This window comes from Moschus berezovskii, chromosome 19, assembly GCF_049115385.1.
Source record: "Moschus berezovskii isolate FMDL1 chromosome 19, NW_MosBer_1.0, whole genome shotgun sequence".
Taxonomy (NCBI): domain Eukaryota; kingdom Metazoa; phylum Chordata; class Mammalia; order Artiodactyla; family Moschidae; genus Moschus; species Moschus berezovskii.
In genome coordinates, this window is record NC_142478.1 from 67,552,003 (window position 1) to 67,574,418 (window position 22,416).

The window sequence follows — 22,416 nt, forward strand, 5'->3', positions numbered from 1 at the left end:
AACAATGTCCCTTATCTGCAAACACAGATGCAAAGACCAGCTATCCAGACAGTGGGGCCATCTGGTTGGTTCTTCCAGAGTCCGGGAGAGGGAATGTTCCTGCAGGAGGAGCACTCTTACTTGTTTTCACCTGGAGGTTCTGATGGTCCCAAATGACGAGGTTTAAATGGACACTGTTCCCTTTTCCCAAATCGGTCTTAACACTCTTGTGGACAACAACGGTGATCAGCTCCCTAGTTTAGCCAGTTTTGCATCTGTTGTAAATTTTCCTGTTGTGGGCTTTGCCTTGAAATAAAGATGGAAGTGACATGGTTGGTGATGAGCACACATTCCCCAGGGCTCTAATCCCTCTCAGTCATTCGGCAGAACTTGTTATTTCCATTCTATCCAGATTGCATCTGGGCCATTGGCCAAGTGGCTATTCCTTGGCACATCGGAACCCCGCTCTCAGGTCTTGATTTTCTCAAGACCAGTGTTGTTCTCAGTGTCATGGTTCGTTGAGGGATGTCCTGACTCTGTCCTGCCCGCTGAGGTGGTTGGACGGTGGCTTCTGCAGGGGGTTTGCTGCTCTGCAGCGGCTGCAGTCTCAGCCTCTCCCTGCCCCTTCATATCAGCACTTTCCTTCATTCTGCTTTTGGAATTGATTTCTTCTGCATTTAAAAAAAATGCGGCCTTTGTGGGGAATCCTCCTTTTTATGGCCGTAACTCCAGTAGCTGGCCCGGTAGCAAGTTCACGATGGGTAATTAAAACAGGGAAGCGGTGTCTGGAAACACTGTGTTTGCTTTAAATTTGCACTGTGTTTGAGAAATAAAACCGTCAAACAGATACACTTTAAAATGACTGCTTTGAGAGAAATCTGCTTTTCTTAATTTTCTTCACTTTTTTCCTATTAGAACTGTTCTCTGGACTTGTCCTTTTTCATATTCAGAAATTCATGTGGGAAAAGACCAGTGATACCATCATTCCTGAACAGGGGCTTAAAGTTGTTTTTTTCCAGGACCATGTTGGCTTTTCACCCACTGATTCACTTTTTCATCTGGAAGCCCTGAAGACTGATGGCATTTTTTCCCCCTTTCTTTCAAAACAAAACAAGATAAAACATTGCCTTAGTAATGTATCATCCACACAGAAAATGCCAGGAATACACAGTATTATTTTTAAAAACGAAAAAAGCCAGGCGGCAAGGGGATAGCTTGTAGTGGCTGCCAGGCTGAATGCCCACTGAGGATTCAGCAGAGGGTGTCTGATGCCTCTGTTCCTCTCTGCTCCCTGAGTGTGCCTCTGGAAGAGCGAGTGGTATTAGAGTCCTTGCTGTGGCCACAGAACACAGAGAAGCTAACGGACCAGCCTGGAGATCAGAGCTGATCTCATTTGTGCTAATTGGCCCAGACATGAACTAGAGCTTTCACACATGTGATATCTTGGACATAAATTAGGCAGTTAGGTACAGGGCTGAATTAATTTGAAGACAAATTAATTTTATTGCCAAGAATCCTGCTGTTCAGACTTAAAATTACATATTGGGGTCGTAGGGGTCACAGTTCCAACAAGAAAAATAATCATGAACATAGATCCCTTTTTTTTTCTTGCCAGGCACTGTTTTAAGCCTTCATGTGGTGATTATATTTAATCACTGTTAACAGCAGAGTGAGGCAGGAGTGTGTCCCATTTTACCACTCAGGAAGCCCAGTCCCAAGAGAGGTGACAGTTTTGTCAAAGGTCACTCCATTTGTAGTAGTTCACCTTTGGGTGATGCTTGGGGGTGCAGAATGTTTCGACGTGTTTGACCTTTCCAGTTACCCTGAGAGGGTAGAGCTGCTGCTGTCCCATGAATTGAACAAGGAAATCGAGGCTCCCAGAAGTGAAGCCCCTTATTCATGCTAACGTGGCCCATGAGCGTCCCAGCTCTGGCGGAAACCTGGTCTCTGACATCCTGGCCAGCATCCACACCAGGCTGCATCCCAGGTCGTGCGCAGGAAAACTAAACCTAGACTGAATGGGACTCTTGCGATCTCTCCAGTCCAAACTGGAAGGCCGTTGTGGCTGTTGCAGGGAGCCCATCAAAGGGCAAAGAGCCATGTACCAGCAGGCCTGTGAGCCAGGTCAGTGGGCACCGAGCAGGGCTGTGTCCACTTTGTGTGGAAGGACTTACAGGTGTGCCAGTCCTTTCCTGAGTCCGCCTTCCTCCCTGCAGAGGCTCGAGGGCTGCTGTCTTGGCGTCTCATTGCACAGGAGTTTCCCGTCACTGTCCCCTCCTCTGGGAATCCCCTGCCAGTGTTACCTTCTTACTCTGCTGTCTCTCAGCCCCTCAGCTAGCCTCTTTGGAGCATCTACTCTGTAGAAAATTGCTCCCTACATCTGTTTTATTTTGAAACTAGATCCTTGATTTCCTTCCTTCCTTCTTTCCTGCTTCCACCTGTCACCTAACTCCCATTCATCCTTAGAGGTGTCTCCTCAGGGAATCTTCCCGGATGTACCAGACTCAGGTGGCAGGAAGGCAACCTCGTGACACTTAATTTTCACTCCACTTATCTTACACAAGTGTCGTGTTGGTAGTGTAGACTCTGTGGTTTCCTAGTGAAAAAGACAGGTAATAACTACAGCTAACACTTACCCAGAGCCTGCCTTAGGCCAGGCATTGTTTTGAGTGCTTTAGATTCATGTTGTCACATTGGTCTCCAGACAACCCCAGTGAGAACAGAGTCCTCATTATTCCCGTTTTATAGGTGAGGAAGCTTGAGGTCCAGATAGGTTAGGTGAATGTCCCTAAGGTCATACAGCAGATATGTAGAAGAATTAGGGTATTCCTCACCCCTGCACTGTACTGGGGGCACTGACTGTTTGTCAGGCACTGTTCCAGGACTTTGTTAAGTCGTTTAGTCCTCACGGCACTAAACGAAGTCTGACACTTCCCTGTACTGAGCCCTTTGACCATCACCATAAGAGGCCTGGGCTGGAGTGGAACCAAGATCTGTCTGGTTCCTGAGCCCGTGCTCCAGCTGTCTGCTTGACTTTGCTGTCTTTGACTTTCAGTCTCATAGACTGCACGCTCTGCTTTGTTAAGACTGTAAACCCCTTGAGAGCAGGATCTGAGTTTAGTTGTCCTTCCCCTCCTTGCTTGGTAATGGGCCTGTGTTATGGTGGCTACTCAAGGAAAGTGCTCTTGAGTGAGTGACCGAGGTAGTAAGATGGGTTAGGTGTCTGGGTGAAATGCATAAGCCTTGTTGACGGAACCATGAGGTCTGCCAAAAGTGAGGTAAAGAAGGGACAAAGAATTTCCTCGTATTTTTATATACTCTTAAGCAAGGAGATCCAACCAGTCCATTCTAAAGGAGATCAATCCTGGGTGTTCATTGGAAGGACTGATGCTAAAGCTGAAACTGCAGTACTTTGGCCACCTCATGCGATGAGTTGATTCACTGGAAAAGACTCTGATACTGGGAGGGATTGGGGGCTGGAGAAGACGGGGACGACAGAGAATGAGATGGCTGGATGGCATCACCGACTCTGTGGACATGAGTTTGAGTGAACTCCGGGAGTTGGTGATGGACAGGGAGGCCTGGCGTGCTATGATTCATGGGGTCGCGGAGAGTTGGACACGACTGAGCGACTGAACTGAACTGAAGAGTATATAATAAACATTATGCACCATCACTAAAATCTCCTTGCCATCCAAAGAAAAGATGGATGAAGAAGCTTGAGAAAGAAGAGATGAAGTCCCATTATGAGCTCTCATGTTTAAGACAGGAAATGCTGATTATATCCAAAGCCACCCATCACTCCACGCCTCATTAGGGATTTAGAAAATGCACTATTTAATTGGGGTCAGTCAGTCACTGAAGGTTTTATGATCCTTGTGGGAAAACCCGGCAGCCCGTGGTCACAATGCCACCTGGAGACAGCATGTGGAATTACATGCTTTCTGTCCCAAGCCTGGTCAGAATTCATTTTGCAAAATGCATTTCCTGTTGAGTCACTGAACTCCCACTTCCTAATTGTTTCTCTGCCGACTTCGTGCTTTGATTAAATCAGTACTTGTTTTCTGTTCAAAATTTCTGTCCTGAATGTATTTACATTCAAATAGCCAAGTTCAATGTGGAGCTGTTTTACTGATCATAAACCCTTGAATAAAAACAGGGGAAAGCAAATAGATAACACTAGAGGGTAGCAGACACCCACACTCCAGGAGAGGGGGCCACAGGCCAGAGTCTGTTCTGTTCGGAGGAGAGAAGCCTGGTCTGGGTGAGGGGTGGGAAGGAGCAAGGTCGGTCCCCCTTGCCTTCCCCTGCTGGTTCATATCTGCCTTAAAACCCGCTGAATGATGGAGCATTCAGGGGATATTAGGTGGTTTCTTAAGCCCTCAGAAGGTAGGGTTCTGAATAATCCCATAATTCACGACTTTCCTACAGTCCTCAGACTGGCACCCTTTTTGTTCTGATTCTTTGCAGGACAACAGAACCGAGCTGAACCTTAACCACTCCTAATCCAGACTCTGCCTCCACTAAGCAATTGAAAACAGACAGTTGTTTGTCTCCTCCTTAAAAATCCCCAACAAAGGAAAATTCTGTTTCTCACTTGTTCCACTGTTGAGCATGACTTTTTCCACTGGCAAGTTCTAAATTTGTTATGAACTAGTTCCATACACTTCTTTATGGTAGAAGATTTACTTAATCTTCATACAGAAGAAAATAATTGTTTTAATCTTTAACCTTTTCACAAGCTTAAATGTTATTTAATATCTGGTTTTAACAGCTTTATTGAGTTAAATTTACATATAGCTATCCTATTTAAAGTGGTCTTTAGTATATTCACAGATATGTGCCACTATCACCACAGACATCACCACAGAATGTTTTCACCACCTCAGAAAGAAACCCCATGTTCTATGCTGTTGCACACACACGCACACCCAGCACTAAGCAACCACTAGTATACTTTCTGCCTCTATAGATTTTCCTTTCTGGGCATCTCATATGCACGAATCCTACAATATGTGGATTGTCATCACTGGCTTCTTTACTTAGCCCAGCATTGTCAAGCTTCATCCACATTGTAGCATCTGTCAATGTGTGCATGCTCAGTTGTGTCCAACTCTGCAATCCCATGGATTGAAGCCTGGCAGGTTCCTCTGTCCATGGGATTTTTCCAGGTAAAAATACTGGAGTGAGTTGCCATTTCCTCCTCCAGGGAATCTTCCCCACCCAGGGATCAAACCTGCATCGGCAGGTGAATTCTTTACCACTGAACCAGCAGGGAAGTCCAGTGTGTCAGAACTTCATCCCTTTCTTTGGGAAATGTGTTTCGCATTTCTTGTATTCATTTATCAGTTGCTGGACATTTGGATTGTTTCCACCTTTTGGGTATGATGAATAATAATAGGTTTATGGTGCAAAACATATATTTTCCTTTCTCTTGGATACCTAGCAGTCTAGTCAAGGCTATGGTTTTTCCCGTGGTCGTGTATGGATGTGAGAGTTGGACTGTGAAGAAAGCTGGTCGCCGAAGAATTGATGCTTTTGAACTGTGGTGCTGGAGAAGACTCTTGAGAGTTCCTTGGACTGCAAGGAGATCCAACCAGTCCATTCTAAAGGAGATCAATCCTGGGTGTTCATTGGAAGGACTGATGCTAAAGCTGAAACTGCAATACTTTGGCCACCTCATGCGTCGAGTTGACTCACTGGAAAAGAGTCTGATGCTAGGGCGAATTGGGGGTGGGAGGAGACGGGGACGACAGAGAATGAGATGGCTGGATGGCATCACCAACTTGATGGACATGAGTTTGAGTGAACTCTGGGAGTTGGTGATGGACAGGGAGGCTTGGCGTGCTGTGATTCATGGGGTCGCAAAGAGTCGGACACGACTGAGCGACTGAACTGAACTGAACTGAGAGTAATTTTGTGCTTGATCTTTTGATGAATTTCTAAACTGTTGCCCAAAGCGGCTGTACTATTTTTCATTCTAGCCAGTAGTGTATGAGGGCTCTGAATTCTCTTCATCCTCCCCAATACTTGTTGGTATCTGTCTTTTTGATTCCAAACTTCTCGTGAGTATGAAGTGATATGTTATTGTGGTTTTGATTTGTTTCCCTGGTGGCTGATAATGTTGAGTAGCTCTTCATGTGCTTTTTTTGCCATTTGTATATCTTCCTTGAAGAAGTATCTAGATTTCTTGCTCATTTAAAAAAATGGGATTATTTTTCTTTTCTTATTGAGTTCTTTATATGGTCTAGATAAAAGTCATTTTTCAGATATATGACATAATTATTTTCTCTCATTCTGGGGGTTGTCTTGCCCCTTTCTTGATAGTATCCTTTGAAACACAAAAGTTTTTAATTTTGATGAAGTCCAATTAAGGTTTTTCTTTTGTAAGAAGATTTCTTCAGTACATGTTACAAAACTGTTAGGTATCTTTTTATTTTCCCAATGTAAAATTATAGAAAATATGATGTTTGAAAAGCTTTGCCACCACCCAAGAACCTTTGGTGGATAGAGTTTGCTTTCCCCTCAAGACAATGGGCTTACCTAGGGGTTTTCACCCCAGTGCTTCTTTTTGGGGGTGCTTGCTTCAGTCATTTTTTAATTTTTCTTTCAATTTTTTGGTATGCTTCTAACTGGAGAGTTTTTAACTTAACAGGGACTATAAAATAAAATCTCCACTAATAGTAAATAAAAGCCAGAGAGGTCTAACATTTTTAGAGCTGATGGATATTTGCTCTTTGCTATCCTGCTCCATTTGAAAAACAGCTGTTCGTGTTTCACCACATTCAGCCTTTCATCCAGAGACGACCGTGCCTTCTATTTACGCACAGCGAGGCTTCCCACGGGATGGTCGCAATAAATCTGATAACCAAAGCCGACCACTTTCATGTGGATCATCTTTCTTCCTCTTCCAACAGGTATGGCAGATCCCAGAAAATGGACTCACCCTTTCCCTGACCGAGCCCGTGGTCATCTTAGAAGGCCACTCAAAGAGAGTTGGCATCGTAGCCTGGCACCCGACGGCCCGCAATGTGCTTCTCAGCGCAGGTAGGAGCCGCGCGGCCTCTGCTTTCCCCTCCCCTTCACTCCCCACTGCCCCGTGTGGAGGAAGCAACAGACACGTTCTGACTGTGCTGGCAGCTGTGAAATCAGAAGAACCCAGAGTGGGTTGCAGGTGTCCCCTGACCCATGTGTGCACGCGCGCGCGTGTGTGTCTGTTGAGGCCACTTGGGCAGATCTAGTGAAAGCTGTGGACTTCTTGTCTAGAACCAGGCATGGACACGTACTTGCTTAGGGTGTCCAGCGCCTTGTGACCCCAGTGGGTCTCAGCAGGGTCACGGCTCCCGCTGGGGCTCCCAGAGCCCGCAGTTGTAGTGTTGCTCCTGATAGGGTAGAAGGAGCCCAAGCCGGAATCAGGAGCTCTGGTATTGCTGCCAGTGTTGGGGTGATCTTGTTAGTTAAATATGCTCTTTCCTTTTAAAAATACTTCCATTTTTCTCTTGGAGTCCATGTATATTATAGAGAATATATATAAACAAAAAGGAGAAAATAAAAATCACTTATGACCCTGTCACCCAGAGGAAACATCATCATTACCCCATTTTGATGTTTCCAGAAGATATTTCTGTGTGCATAAATGATTTTACACACAAAGAAGGGTTCAGACTCTTTCACGTGACCTGCTTTCTGCACTTGCTGGTACACTGTAGTCCTTTTCATACACACTGTGTGATATTTTTAATGACTCCATTAGTAGTCCATTAGTGTCTGGATACCTCTGTTTATTTAGTTAGTCCTCTGTTTTTGGACATTAAGGTTGTTTTTGCTTTTTCCACTGTTAAACAGCACTGCAGTGAACCTTGTGACCAAGTCCTAGTTGTTCCCTGTTGCTTTCCAACTTGATTAGTTTCCAAGTTTCATCTTAAAGAAATCTTTTTCTTGGTTCAAAAATATGAGCGTTTATCTACTATCATAGAAGCAATACAAAGGACAGGAAGGAGCTTTGTGGGGTGATGAAAATGTTCTAGATCTCGGCTGTGATAGTGGCTAGATGAGTATATATGTCTGTCAGAACTTAACCAGTGTATACTTAAAATGAGTGCCTGGTATGCAAACTGTACCTTAAAAAAATTGGCTTATTAAAAATGCAGTGCTAATGTTAGTGGTAGAATTTTAAAGTCTTTCACTTTACCAGTAAAGAGGAGAGAAGTCCAGTTTTTAAACTAGGAATGAAAGGTATTTGTGATGTAGTGAGTTAATTTAAAAATCAAATGCCTAGTGCCTATTGAAACCAAGAACTACTTTAAAAAAAAAAAGATTCTTTTTTTAAAAATCACAATTGGCTATAACTGGGAACCCTTCCAGTGTTTTTCTCAGAACCTTAGTCTGATAAGGAGAGAAAACAATTCCAAAGGTGGAATTCCATCATGGAAAATACCCTACTGCCTGCCTCATCGAGGTCAGACCTAGGGTATCATCGGCAGACCAAGCCCAGTTTCTCTTGTACAAGCTGAGGAGAACGGTTGATTGCCGCGTTGTGCATATTTTAAGACTATATGATCCATCCACAGTGGCTGGAGTTACTTATTTGCCTGTGATGAAGGAGGAAGAGGACGGGTCAAGTCTCCATCCCAGAATTCCAACCCTTCATACTGTTGTGCAGCTTTTTCACCCATTTCCTACTTCTAAAGAGATGGGAATAGCAGACCACCTGACCTGCCTCTTGAGAAACCTGTATGCAGGTCAGGCAGCAACAGTTAGAACTGGACATGGAACAACAGACTGGTTCCAAATAGGAAAAGGAGAACGTCAAGGCTGTATATTGTCACCCTGCTTATTTAACTTATATGCAGAGTACATCATGAAAAACGCTGGGCTGGAGGAAGCACAAGCTGGAATCAAGTTTGCCGGGAGAAATATCAGTAAGCTCAGATATGCAGATGACACCACCCTTATGGCAGAAAGTGAAAAGGAACTAAAGAGCCTCTTGATGAAAGTGAAAGAGGAGAGTGAAAAAGTTGGCTTAAAGCTCAGCTTTCAGAAAACTAAGATCATGGCATCTGGTCCCATCACTTCATGGGAAATAGATGGGGAAACAGTGGCTGACTTTATTTTTGGGGGCTCCAAAATCACTGCAGATGGTGACTGCAGCCATGAAATTAAAAGACGCTTACTCCTTGGAAGGAAAATTATGACCAATCTAGACATATTAAAAAGCAGAGACGTTACTTTGTCAACAAAGGTCCATCTACTCAAGGCTATGGTTTTTCCAGTAGTCATGTATGGATGTGAAAGTTGGACTATAAAGAAAGCTGATTGCCAAAGAATTGATGCTTTTGAACTGTGGTGCTGGAGAAGACTCTTGAGAGTCCCTTGGACTGCAAGGAGATCCAACCAGTCCATCCAAAAGGAGATCAGTCCTGGGTGTTCATTGGAAGGACTGATGTTGAAGTTGAAACTCCAATATTTTGGCCACCTGATGCGAAGAGCTGACTCATTTGAAAAGTCCCTGATGCTGGGAAAGATTGAGGGCAGGAGGAGAAGGGGATGACAGAGGATGAGATGGTTGGATGGCATCACCTACTCAGTGGACATGAGTTTGGGTGAACTCCGGGAGTTGGTGATGGACAGGGAGGCCTGGCGTGCTGCGGTTCATGGGGTCACCAAGAGTTGGGCACGACTGAGTGACTAAACTGACTGAACCCTTAGGTAACTTAGGTGTCCTGGTTATCAGTAGCTAATTTTTCTAAGTGTTTGCAGAATTGGCTCATTGACAACAGTTTCACCTTCAGGATGTCCATCCTTTATGTTGCTTTCTCCTTGTGCTAATGTCCTGGAAGCAACAATGGTGCCTCTTTTTAAAGGGCCTTTGGGGACAGGGTGCTGACCATGGAGGGAAGATGGGTTGATGAGCTGAGGGGCTGTGGCTCGGCTGACCTGTGGCCTTTTCGGGGATCAGGTTCTGAATTTATGTGCCTATTTGACGGCAGTTTGTGCTTCTCAAACCAGGCCAGTTTTGGCCTATTTTTCTCTCCTTTTTGAAGATAAAAATCTGCTATGAGCAGATGGCTGGGCATTTCCGTTCACTTACTGTAATTTACATGCTTTGGTCCAAGACCAGCACCATTGACTGCAGTAACCTCCTATACAGTCTTTGTCTTGAGTCTCCTAAACCGTTATTTAAACCCTTTATTTTTAGTTTCTCCGGAAAAGAAAGAAGCTGTATTCGTTCTGATGCATGTTTTATAGAAAAGGAAACTTACAGTCACTCAGGATCCACCAGCCCATTTAACTCTATTTAAAAAAAAAAAAAATAGGATTCTATTTTCCTGCAGTTCTTTTTGTTTGCTTAGTGTTCTTGTTTGTTTCACATGAACCCAGACTTAATAAGCTGTATTTTTCCTTTACCATGTTTCTTTTATCCAAATCTCTTTTTCCTTTGATCATTTCAGGTTTTGACTCCTGGCAAGTAGGGCTTCTTATAATTAGCATCTTCATTTCAGTACATATGTATATTCATCCTCCCTGTGCTTATGGTTCTCACAGATGTGTTGTTGTGCAGGCGTTTCTCATCCCTGAGGGTGTGGTTCTGCTTGCTTGCAGGCTGTGATAATGCCATCATCATCTGGAATGTGGGGACGGGGGAAGCCCTGATAAACTTGGATGACATGCATTCAGACATGATTTACAATGTCAGCTGGAACCGGAACGGTAGTCTGATCTGCACAGCCTCCAAAGACAAGAAAGTGAGAGTAATCGATCCGAGGAAACAGGAGATTGTTGCTGTAAGTATTCTTAGGGCAACAGCCCCGGTATTTGTCGTGCTGCAGTGGGTGAGAGCTTTCTGCTTTTTAACACAGACCAGAGAGGCTGGGCTGCCAGTCCGTGGACCCTTGCTGTGTACAGAGATCCAACTGTGAATCAGAAAAGGCTTGTCCGGGCTTCTGTCTCCCAGTCGCCCTTCTCTTCAGAGCTGTGCACGTGCAGCTTTTACCCAAGCCTTCCTGGTAAGACTTCCCTGGTGGCTCAGATGGTGAAGCGTCTGCCTACAATGTGGGAGACCCAGGTTCAATCCCTGGGTCGGGAAGATCTCCCGGAGAAGGAAATGGCAACCCACTCCAGTATTGTTGCCTGGAAAATTCCATGGACAGAGGAGGAGCCTGGTAGGCTGCAGTCCATGGGGTCGCAAAGAGTTGGACACGACTCAGCGACTTCACTTTATTTCTTTCACTTTCTCCCTCTCAGTTGGCAACCATTTCTCACAGAGAGACAAAGTTTTTTAATCAGTTTACTTAAGAATTTGCAAGTCTAGGGCTTCCCTGGTGGCTCAGTGGTGAAGCATCCACCTGCCAATGCAGGAGACATGGGCTCAATCCCTGATCTGGGAAGAGCCCACATGCTGTGGATCAGCTAAGCCCATACACAACAACTATGGAGCCTGAGACCGCAACTGTTAAAACCCAAACACCCAGGAGCCCATGCTCCTCAACAAGAGAAGCCACTGCAGTGAGAAGCCTGCACACCGCAATTAGAGAGCAGCCTCCACTCACCACAACCAGAGAAAGCCCACACGAAGACCTAGCATGACCAAAAATAATAAGTAAATAAATAAAATTTAAAAAAAATTAAGTTGAAGATACAACATCACCCTTAAAGACTTGGCGAGTCTAGATCAGCTAACCCACAGAGTTTTAACTGCATGCTGGCCTCAGACTGCAGGTAGCTCAGTGGATGCCCTCCCCTGCTCCTCAGTTCGTTGTTAAAGGGCCTGATGACGCTGAGCATTCTTCCCACAGCACAACATCCTTGGTCCTGCCCTCTGAGCTAGGCCTCCACAAAATCACACATTATGACAAAGATGGATAGTCAGACCTTTAGTCACTTCTCCCATATCTGTGCCCTGTCACAACCCTTCTCTGAGAAGGTAGCTCTTGCCCGGCATTGCTTTTTTTTTTTTTTTTTTATGGAGGCTAATTATTTTACAGTATTATATTGGTTGGTTTTGCCATACATTGACATGAATTTGCCCCGGGTGTACATGAGTTCCCCCTCCCGAACCCACCTCCCTCCTCCCCTTTTCCTCCCTCTGGGTCATCCCCGCATACCAGCCCCGAGCATCCTGTAACATGCATCAACCCTGAACTGGCGATTCGTTTCACATATGATGATATACATGTTTCAATGCCATTCTCCCAAACCATCCTACCCTCACCTTCTCCCACAGAGTCCCAAAGACTGTTCTATACATCTGTGTCTCTTTTGCTGTCTCATATACAGGGTTATCATTTGCATCTTTCTAAATTCCATATATATGCATTAGTATATTGGTGTTTTTCTTTCTGGCTTCCGGCTTTGCTTTTTATGCGTCAGGTGACAGGCGTGGCTGGCGCTTATCAAGGACCTGTGCGTGTGGTTTCTCCACTAGAACCTTCCATAGAGCAGAGCTGGGGGGCTCCCATTGAACAGATGAGGCCAAGGAAGGGTTAACCGACTCGATTTCCTGTCCCATGAAATTGCTGGATGCCATAGCATATATCCACCTTTAGGTTATTATCATACTTTTGAGAAACAAATGTTTGGCAGAGCCCTTTCACGTGTTTCTGCGGAGGCTGGACTGGAGTTGGTGGCAGGGGCTGGTGGAAGGGCTGAGGGCCTTCAGTCCAGGCCTGGCATGCTTGCTTGCTCACCAGCCGAGGGGCCTCGGCCAGATCCCTTGGTATCTCTGTTTGCTCCTCCAGGGAGGGGAGGTGGTTAGTACTGACGTGTGCGTGTGCACATACAGGTGCGCACACGCAGTCGCACCTTTGATGTGAGTGGCATGTGGGGTGTAGCTGGGTTCACTGAGCCCCCACTGTCCTTCATTTTTCCTTCCTGCAGGCAGACTATGTGTAAACTGCCTCTTTGCTTTCTCACGCAGGAGAAGGAGAAAGCACATGAAGGAGCCCGACCCATGAGAGCCATCTTCCTGGCCGATGGCAATGTCTTCACCACTGGCTTCAGTCGCATGAGTGAGCGGCAGCTGGCTCTCTGGAACCCGGTACGTGCCTTTGCAGCCCTGCCACCCCTTTGCGGCCTTGAGCTTTCCCTTTTCTGGGCGCGCCTTGAGGTGGGCCAGTAGATGATAGGGTTCTTGGTGTCATATGCCAAACTCCCGCTCATCTTAAATTGGATGTGAAGTTCTCATCCTCACTGGAGACTTACTGCTGAATGTGTTTTAAAAATACATTCTTGAAAAAAAATAAATAAATAAATAAAAATACATTCTTGATACTCCTAAGGAGTCCATGTTGACTGTTGTTTTTTGAAAGAATGCATGAAGAATCCAGTGTTTTAGACTTGGGAAATAAGTTCTGAACTTAGTTAAAATGTTTCCTAAAGAACGTGATCAAATGTCTAAATCAAAATAGTCCTGCTTGGGAAACTGCTCATGGCAGCAGCAGTGGGAAAGAAGCACTGAGCTGCCTGTGTGGTGTGACCCCTCTGTGCGCCTGTGTGCCGGAGGGAGGGAGGGAGGCCACAGCAGTCCCTGCCCCGCGCTGGACCGTGGAGTATGGTGTATGCGGTGAGGTTTGTATTTTTCCTGCACCTTTTAACTTTCTAAAGAACATGAGTTTTTTTTTTAATAAGAAAAAGTACTTTAAAAAGAAAGTAGTCACAGAAGAGATGGACTCTCTCGTCTCTCATGGCATCACACTGATGGGTGCATTAATTATGCAGTCAAGTCAGCACACTTCAGTGAGCTGGATCTCATATAGTATTCTTATTGGTAATTACACATATGAGTATTACATGTGTGTTTAAACTTTCATTATTTTAGGGAAATGGCTAACTTAGAGATGAAAGAAGGTACCATCTTATGAAAATTCATCTTTTAAAATGTGTGTGTATGTACGTGTGTTTGTGTGTGTGTACATATATGTGTGTATATATATACTTTTTCTTCCAGAAAAACATGGAGGAACCAATTGCTCTTCATGAAATGGACACTAGCAATGGGGTTTTGCTGCCTTTCTACGACCCCGACACCAGTATCATTTACTTATGTGGAAAGGTAAGCAGTAATTTTCCTGTTTGATCTTAAATTTAATCCTGTAAGAAGAAAAGTTTATCCTTCAGAGCTTTAGTAGATGGGCAATTGTATAGAGAATAGCGCTTTGTGGATATGGGCTTTTGAGGGCCTCAGAGACTCTCAAGAGGGTTCTTACTCCTAGAGTTCTGTGTTAAGAGCCAGGCCTTGGATTATGTGGCCTGACTCAAGTGTCAGAAGGTGACAGTCATTACAGGAAGACCCCACACAAAACTCGGAACCCCTTTCTGCTGCCTGATGATCGCTGCCTAACTAAAGTGTTGGTAGCTTTATCTTCATTACTGTTACATCATTTTAGAAAGTCGTGACCTCAGTATCCCTTCTTTTTTTGTAGGTTAAATAATCATGTAGAATTTTTGTAGTTGAAATATTTGAATTAATAAAAATAAATCTCTTGATATGTTCCCTTCCCCAAACCTGTCAGATAGTCCCTTGCTGGGTGAAGCTGGGGGTGTCTTATTATTACTTCTGTTCACAACTGATGGAGTGAGCTGCAGACCTGCTTGACATTTTTATAGGTCAGTTACTTAGAAACTGAGATCTTGTCTGTTTTCTTGAAAGTCGTACTTGGCGATGTTAACATCTGCCATAGACCACATCAGCCAGATGGGTAGAGAGTTATTGTGAGTATGTAGAAAGCAGTGTGTGATTAGCTTGTCTTCATTGCTTTAGATAGTTGCATCACTGAAACAGATGGAGATCCTGGGAAAGGAGAGGAGGGTGGAGTACTGCCCAGCTCTTTATCACTTCTTCCACAGACCTCTTCTCTCCCCTCTGCCCAGCAGGGCTGCCTTCACTCTGTTTCATGTAACTGCGCAATAGTTATTTATCCTCAGGCCAGTGTATTCAGATCTTCAGAAAACTCTGACCATCTACACAAAATGATAGCAGAACCTGACACATTGCAGTGAGATAGCATTCCAATCTGAAGTTAAAGGGTACTTGCTGAAACTAATGTTTCTTCATTAGAGAAATCGTACTTCTTATCCTGTTGTGTGGTGTTAGTGCCCTCAGACCTGTGCCATGAAGGAATGTTAAAATCATTCCTTTGGGCGATGAACCTTTCTTCCCCTACTCTGCCTTGGTGTCAGACGCAGCGCAGGACAGTCAAAGCCCTCAAGAATAGGCCGTTTTGAGGGCATGCTAGCCTTGCACAAGCGAGGGCTTGCTCTCAGGAAGTGAAACCATCTGAGGCCAAGCCTCATAAGGGGAGAAAAAGGTCAGCCTCGTAGCTGAGTCCCAGTCAGCGCTGAGCTCAGGGAGGAGTGAGACGCCCACCTAAACCAGGTGTTTTGGCTCACGTCTCCTGTTTCTTGTAGGGCGACAGCAGTATCCGCTACTTCGAGATCACGGATGAATCCCCTTATGTCCACTACCTCAACACGTTCAGCAGCAAGGAGCCTCAGAGGGGGATGGGCTACATGCCTAAGAGGGGACTCGATGTCAACAAATGTGAGATTGCCAGGTAAAGAATCGGTATCGGAAAGCATTTAGAAGGCTTATGCCGTCCATGTTCTGTGAGAGCACGTGCTTCTGCTGTGCCCTGTCTTTCTACCTGTGTGTGTATAGTAGAATCGTAGAACTAGTGTCTCATTTCCTCCTTAGAAACACGGGGTTTGAGAGTAAGAAGGAACCATTCAAAATCATTTAATCCAACTGTGCCCTCCCCGTCCTCCAGATTATAAACTTGAAATACAGCAGTTAAGTGGCTTCACTGGGGTGACTCACACCCTGATTTAGTGAAATCTTTGCCTCTTGTTTTCAGGCTACAGCTGCGGCCAGTGTCCGCTGGCAGGCAACCAGGGAGCCTGTCCCCAGGATGGAACTGAGAGATGGTTTTCCTGCCCTGTGAGGGGACCTGCCAGGTTCCTAACTGGCTCATGGACCCCATGGATCTGAAACTAGAGAAGCAGAGATCCATAGCGGATGTTAGTTGGCTTAGGAAGGTCATCTGTGTTGTGTAACATCTGCCTCTCTCTATTACTCTGTGGAGTTTTAAAAAATGCGTATTCCATGTTGCTAGTGACTTTCCTAAGGGGCAGGCTTTTTTTCTCAGTACCAACCAACTGCTGGCCATTTTAAAGAACAAAATAACTAGCACAACATTATCAAGCATATGATCATACCACATCTTTATAACACTGTGTTTACATGGACATTTGTTTAAGTGTGCTAAGCTGGTCACACAGATAACTGACACATCTTTAAAAATAAAAGAAAATTTTATGGGCCCATTTTTATATAATCACTACAGGGTTTTTTTTTTAAATACTTCAACTCTGTAGCCAGAATAATGAAGCTGTCACAAATACTTCTAAATTGCGGTTTAAAGTAATCAAAATATGGTTCAAGGACTTCCCCGGTAGCCCAGTGGTTAAAACCCTGTGCTTCCACTGCAGGAGCCATGAGTTCGATCCCTGGCCAGGGAAGCAGGCTGTACAGGGTAGCCAGAAGCAAAACGTGGTTCACAACAGACTGAATCTGAACTTTAAAATTACATTCAGGATTTGGGAACAGGTTTACTGTCATCTAAACGTTTGAAGAGACCATAGTCAGCCCTTGGAATTTGCAAGTTCTGCATCTGTGGATTGAAAATACCGAGGGGAAAAAGTTCCAGAGAGTTCCAGAAAGCAGAACTTGAATCTGTGGCACGTGGGACATGATTTACATAGCATTTACGCTGTGTTCACAACTGTTTACCTAGCATTTACGTCACCCTAGGTGTCATAAGTCATCTAGAATGATTTAGACTGTAAAGCGCTGTACCATTTTCTGTAAAGGACTTGAGAGCATCCTTGGATTTCCGTGTTTTGGGGTGTCCTGGACCCATCCCCCCTGGATACTGAGGAGCGACTGTTTAAGTGGGTCAGTCAGGACGCCTCCTGTTTACTGTTTCTGGGGTGTTGGTTACGTGTGGGGCAATGTGTTAACTACATGGCCCAGATAGATCCCCTTTCCACGCCGTGAGGTGGGTGCTGGTGTACCCCCTTCATGAATGAGGAGCTCAAGTCTGGCTGAGATGGACACAAGCCCTGGGGTGGGAGTGGAGCTGGCCTTCCAGCTCAGGCCCGTCGTCCCACCGCTGAGCTGACTGCACAGGTTTGGGGCTTGGTGTTCCTGCTCTTCTCACGCTATGAATAATTCCAGATTTTTCTTGAGTGTTACCCCTGATGTGGTTTGCTCAGATGCCAACATTTAATTCCTAGGATTGTTTTCATTTCCTTTTTAAAAACCCTATTTATACTTACGAATGTTCAGCCACCTCATGTTGGCCGAAGACCTGGCATCCAGGTCATAGATACTGTCAGAGAGGTGGGTGTGCATTGTCTCCTGGCTGTCGACTTGGCGATTTTCTCACAAGCGGTTCCTTATTGGTGATGTTAATCATTTCCCCATGGCTCATCAGCCCCCCGGTAACTGGAACTTGACTGTCACCAATAACGCATGGCCTCTGCTCCTGGTTCATGTCTCTGTCCGCCATTTCCCAGCATAGCTCCTCTCACTTCCCCTTCTTCCTCTGTGAATGGGAACACTGAGTTCTCCCTCTTCACCAGGATCTGTCAGATGAGGTGATGGGCAAATGCAGCATGTACAAGAATCCTCACTAAGCCTGTTACTTGGCCTGTTTCACTTAATAACACTTTGCCTTTATCTCTCCTTTGAAGATTCTTCAAACTTCATGAAAGAAAGTGTGAGCCTATTATCATGACTGTCCCCAGAAAGGTAAGTGCCCAGTTGTCTAGGTGATCTGTGTTTAAAAAGAATTTTAAGCATTCCACACCTTTCTTCCTCACCTGTGAGTTTCTCTTCTGTGTCTCATGTAGTCTGACCTTTTCCAAGATGACCTGTACCCCGATACGGCAGGGCCTGAGGCGGCCCTGGAGGCGGAAGAGTGGTTCGAGGGGAAGAACGCCGATCCACTCCTTATCTCGCTGAAGCATGGATACATCCCTGGAAAAAACAGGGATCTCAAGGTGGTCAAGAAGAACATTCTGGACAGCAAGCCCACGGCAAACAAGAAGTGCGACCTGATCAGTATCCCCAAGAAGACCGCAGATGCAGCCAGCGGGGTAAGGACCGCCGGGCCTGGGGGAGTGGGCTGGCCTGGCCTGGTCCTCCCAGAGGTGCCTGCCAGCCCTGGGCGTCTGCAAGCACTGTCCCCACTGGACAGGCAGGGTTCAGCTGTGATAACAGGCATTATCTGTAGGAACTACCTTGACCACATGGCATTTATGGGTTTGATTCCTTTAGTTCTTTTTTTTATGATGACTGGGATAGAAGTCAGCCTGTTACTGATGCTGGGGAGAGGAGGTCCCAGAAGGAAGGAGTGGTGAGAGAGTTTAGAAGTTGCTGGGTGTTCGAGTGATGGAAGGATCTGGAGTGAGTGGGACTTAGAGGCTGAGATGACCCTGGGTGTCTTAGCAAGTGTTACGTCAGGGAGCAGAAGCTGGCAGTGAAGACACGTGTGGCCCGGGGGAGGGCAGGGGTGAGCCAGGGAGGGGAAGAGGGTGGGGCATCAGCAGGCTATGGAAGGGAGTTCTGGGGGCCAGGAGGGCCGGGCGTTGTCGATGATGAGAGGAGTGGCAAAGCAGAGGACAGGTGCCCTCAGGCTGTGGCCAAGGAGGCTGCTTGAGGCCCCATGACTTTGGAGACAGCAGGGTTTCCTCCCCAAGAATCATCTCCACGAGGGAGAAGCTCAGGCTTTTAGAGGAGCCACAGGGCGGCGGATGTAGTTCCCAGGAAGGACCTTCCACAGGAGCTGATGGGTGCTTGGCCGCCTCTAGAAGGTCACCCTCACCCTGGCCACATAGAGGGTGTTCCTGCTTGAGTAGGGTGACTGGGGTATTTGGAATGTGGGCAGCCCTGCAGGGTTCAGTCTCTTCCTACAGCTTAACTATATCCCAAGAGTCCATCAGGTAGGTGCATAGGTGAGGGGCCGGGAGCCGTGATGCACAGTTGCTTTGCTGTGGGGTCAGGGAACCAGCTGGCGCTCATTGCGTTCCTCCCAGGTCCAGCCTGCGACCTGCTGCTTCCAAGTAGAACATCCCGTTTATGCCCCGTACATGCTGCCTGTGTGGAACTTCGCTGCCTTTAGTCACCCTCTTCCCTCCCCTCTTTTTTGTTTCCTTAGCAAAATGAAGCCAAGTTGGATGAGATTTTAAAAGAGATCAAATCTATAAAAGACACAATCTGCAATCAAGATGAGCGTATTTCCAAGTTAGAACAGCAGATGGCGAAGATAGCAGCTTGAAGGTCCACCCCACCCCCCAGATGGGAGCAGGAAGGCGTGGTCCCGGGGAGGGCGAAGGGAGGCACTGCCTTTGGAGACATTCCATTTCAGATCTGTTGACCAGCGACAGGCCACGTTCCAGTAAGAACTCAATTCGTCTCCCAAATTTGCAGGAAAAAAATGTGATTTAAAAGCTGAGCTTTTTACCAGAAAACTTTTTTTGATGTTTTAAGTGTTATGTGACTTGTGAACTTCTAAAAGACAAAAGTGCTACTTTGAAAATCCCAGATATTCTGAATTTTAGAAACCCAACCAATTCTGATTCAATGTCCTGCCCAAGTATCTTTTTTTTCTTTCTTTCTTTTCTTTTTTTACAAACAGGGACCAATGCCACATTGCTTTTTATAATGTTGCCAAAACCAAAAGTAGCTCTTTTTTTTTCTTTATATTTTGCTACTTTGCAGTATTTGTGTGTGGGTTTTTTTTTTCTTTAATTTGAAAGGGACAGCACTGTGTATGTTTATAAACTAAATGAAGATAAGATATTATTTTGTATAAACATTCAACTGAGAACAATCAGAGCCGTAGCCACACGGTGCTGACTTCTCTGCAGCACAAACCTGGTCATCTTAATGACTACAAAAGGAAGACTTGAAAAATCACGTGGATTCGTATTCCCACCCTTCCCCTCCCATTGAGTCTTCTGATCCAAAAAAAAAAAAAAAGGCTCATATTGAATCATTTTCTTTCTCTTTTCTAGAAATTGGGTGGTTGTACCAGAATGGAATTTTGCTTCTTGGTTATCCTGTGCTTCAGATGATTATAATCTAACCCAAACTAGCATGTGTTTCTGCAGTTTTGTTACACACATAGAATCTATTGCCTTCATCCCTTTTGATGTCATATTTCAGGTTTTGGTCAATACTTGACAAGGGTGTCCAGGATGAGGAGCCACACATGCTATGGAGTGTTCCTTCTTGTCAGTTTCAGCAGCTTACCCAAGGTTAGGCGGGGCACAGACTAGGGAACCCGGAGGGGAGCGTCCGCCCCATGTCGCCCTGCGCGATCCTCTGCTGTCCCGCTTGTCCTGTGCAGGACAGCTTACCCCACCCCCCACCCCCCGCCAGCGTCCCTGGAGCTCCTGCCCTTTTCCTTTCTCCCTTCCTCTGCATGTAGCTGTCCCTCTCAGGGCTTCCCTCCTCTTGCCTTTTGGTCCTAACTGCATTCTGCTAAGCGGAGGCCAGAGGGTGCTGTTGAATACCGAGACTGAGAAGGGCCGAGAAGGAAGCAGACATCTACTGTAGCTTTGATGGTGTCGCTCGTCCCTGAGCACCCTCTACACAAATTCACCCGTGCCCCTTGCAGTGGCTCCAAGGCTGGGTCCAAACCTAGAGGCTGCCTAGTCCCGGGCCAGACACTGAGCTCCCAGGCCTGCCCCGCTCCTGGGTTAGCAGAAACCCCTCTCCATTTCTATTTTCTCAGAGCGCATGCCTGAGGAAAGAAAGGTATAAGGAGCCCTTCTGGAAGAGCTGAGTGATGGAACAGGGATCGTGTCACGCCTTTGGGACCACAGCAGGAACGCTTGCATGTGCGCCTGCGGGTGTGGGGCCGGGATGGGACTGGCTGGACTAGTCTGTGAGCAGGGGGCCAGGCTGAGGCAGAGTGTGGTGTCGGTGGGTTGGGACAGGTGTCCAAGGTGTCCATGTGTCCACGTAGAAAAGGTACCGTGTTCTTAGCCAACCCTGGGATTGCTGTCTCCACAGTTTCAGGGTATTTGAATGTTTGGTTTTGTGTGTACATGTGTGTATGTGTGTGCTTTAAATACTCAAGTGGATAATGAGATATAAAGAAAACAATAATTACAGTGGTTTATATTCAAGCCCGTATGTGTTTCTTTATAACACAATCTGCTGAAGACCTTCATTATTAAGATTCAGAGATGTTCTAAGGTTCTGATACCCAGTTAATTAAGTGAGCAAAATTGCTGTTGTTGGTGAAACACCGTAAGTAAGGAATATGGTTTGGAGAGACGAGGAGGCAGGAGCCGGTTATTCTGACCTGAGTGTGTAGCTTATGGCGTATTTAATGAACGGATTCCCCGCCAGGCTCAGAGTTGGTGTCTGACGCTCTGTGGGTTATTTTTCTTGTTTTGTCTTTTTTCTTTTTTAAATCCGAGCTATCCGAGAGAAGACCCAGTGAATTACTCCTAGATCGGCTCTTATAGAGCAGCCATCGTATTCTGTCGAAACACTTGCTTCCATTTTAAAAGATAAAAGAAAAAAATTGATTACAAAACGGTGTCCGTGTTTATTTCACACGTCCGCTGTCTTTGAGGCAGCGAGTGCCTTGCTGCCTGACACAGTGTCTCTGACTCAGTGGAACCCCCCCTTTCTCGGAGGGTAAGTATGGGGCATGTATGGGTGGGCCCCCCGGCTCTGGAGGTGGAGTGGGGTTCAGAACCCGCCTCCAGCCTTCCCCAGGGGTGGATCTGGGGCAGACTGCCAGTCTTGCTGAGCCCCTTACTGTGAAGGAGGGACGAGAGTTCAGGTGAGAGAAATAGCTGTGTCTGGTCACCCAAGGAGCCCCCTGCACAGCCACCACAGTTCTTCATTAGAAGCCCAGTACCCTTGGTTTGACTGATTTATATTCCAACAAAAGGTTTTCAGGGTCATTTGAGGTCATTTAAATTTCATGGCCCTCTCTCAGCTCCCCTTTCTACACTGAAAGATTATCCCGTGACATTTCAGTGATCATAGCAAAGAATTTCCCACTGTTTGTTTTCTCTACATGTCTGTGACTACGATGATTCATTGGCACGAAGCCTCCTCTCCTCAAATTCCCTCTCCCAGAGTTGCTGTAGTCTGTGGGGAGAACAGAGGCCAGGGCCATGGTCTGCCTGTCCGTCCGTGGCTGCAGGAAGCGGAAGTTGGCCGCGTCTGTCTGCAGCCCCTCAGTGCCCACGATCATGGTGCAGACTCGTGGTGCAGGGTGTTTACGACTGACTGGTTTTCTCCCCTCGGCTGCCTCGCTTCATTGCCAGAAGGCCCAGGGTGTTAGCCCCAGACAGACAGCCAGGCCCCGTCGAGGGGGAACTTCTGTTTTTCGAAAGGCTACTTCCCTT

General features: G+C 46.1%; 1 protein-coding gene across 3 annotated transcripts in view; it reads left to right on the forward strand.

The window, feature by feature from the left end:
* Window positions 1-20,136, forward strand: part of CORO1C (coronin 1C) — a 94,767-nt gene extending 74,631 nt beyond the window's left edge. For all 3 annotated transcript variants that reach the window (XM_055404459.2, XM_055404458.2, XM_055404462.2), the window contains exons 4-11: window positions 6,897-7,026; window positions 10,582-10,763; window positions 12,896-13,015; window positions 13,925-14,029; window positions 15,385-15,530; window positions 17,731-17,788; window positions 17,890-18,135; window positions 19,197-20,136. In XM_055404459.2, the coding sequence (XP_055260434.1) occupies window positions 6,897-7,026; window positions 10,582-10,763; window positions 12,896-13,015; window positions 13,925-14,029; window positions 15,385-15,530; window positions 17,731-17,788; window positions 17,890-18,135; window positions 19,197-19,316 (1,107 nt within the window). In that variant the 3' untranslated portion in view covers window positions 19,317-20,136. The remainder of the gene's footprint in view (window positions 1-6,896; window positions 7,027-10,581; window positions 10,764-12,895; window positions 13,016-13,924; window positions 14,030-15,384; window positions 15,531-17,730; window positions 17,789-17,889; window positions 18,136-19,196) is intronic.
* The last annotated feature ends 2,280 nt before the right edge of the window (window positions 20,137-22,416 follow it).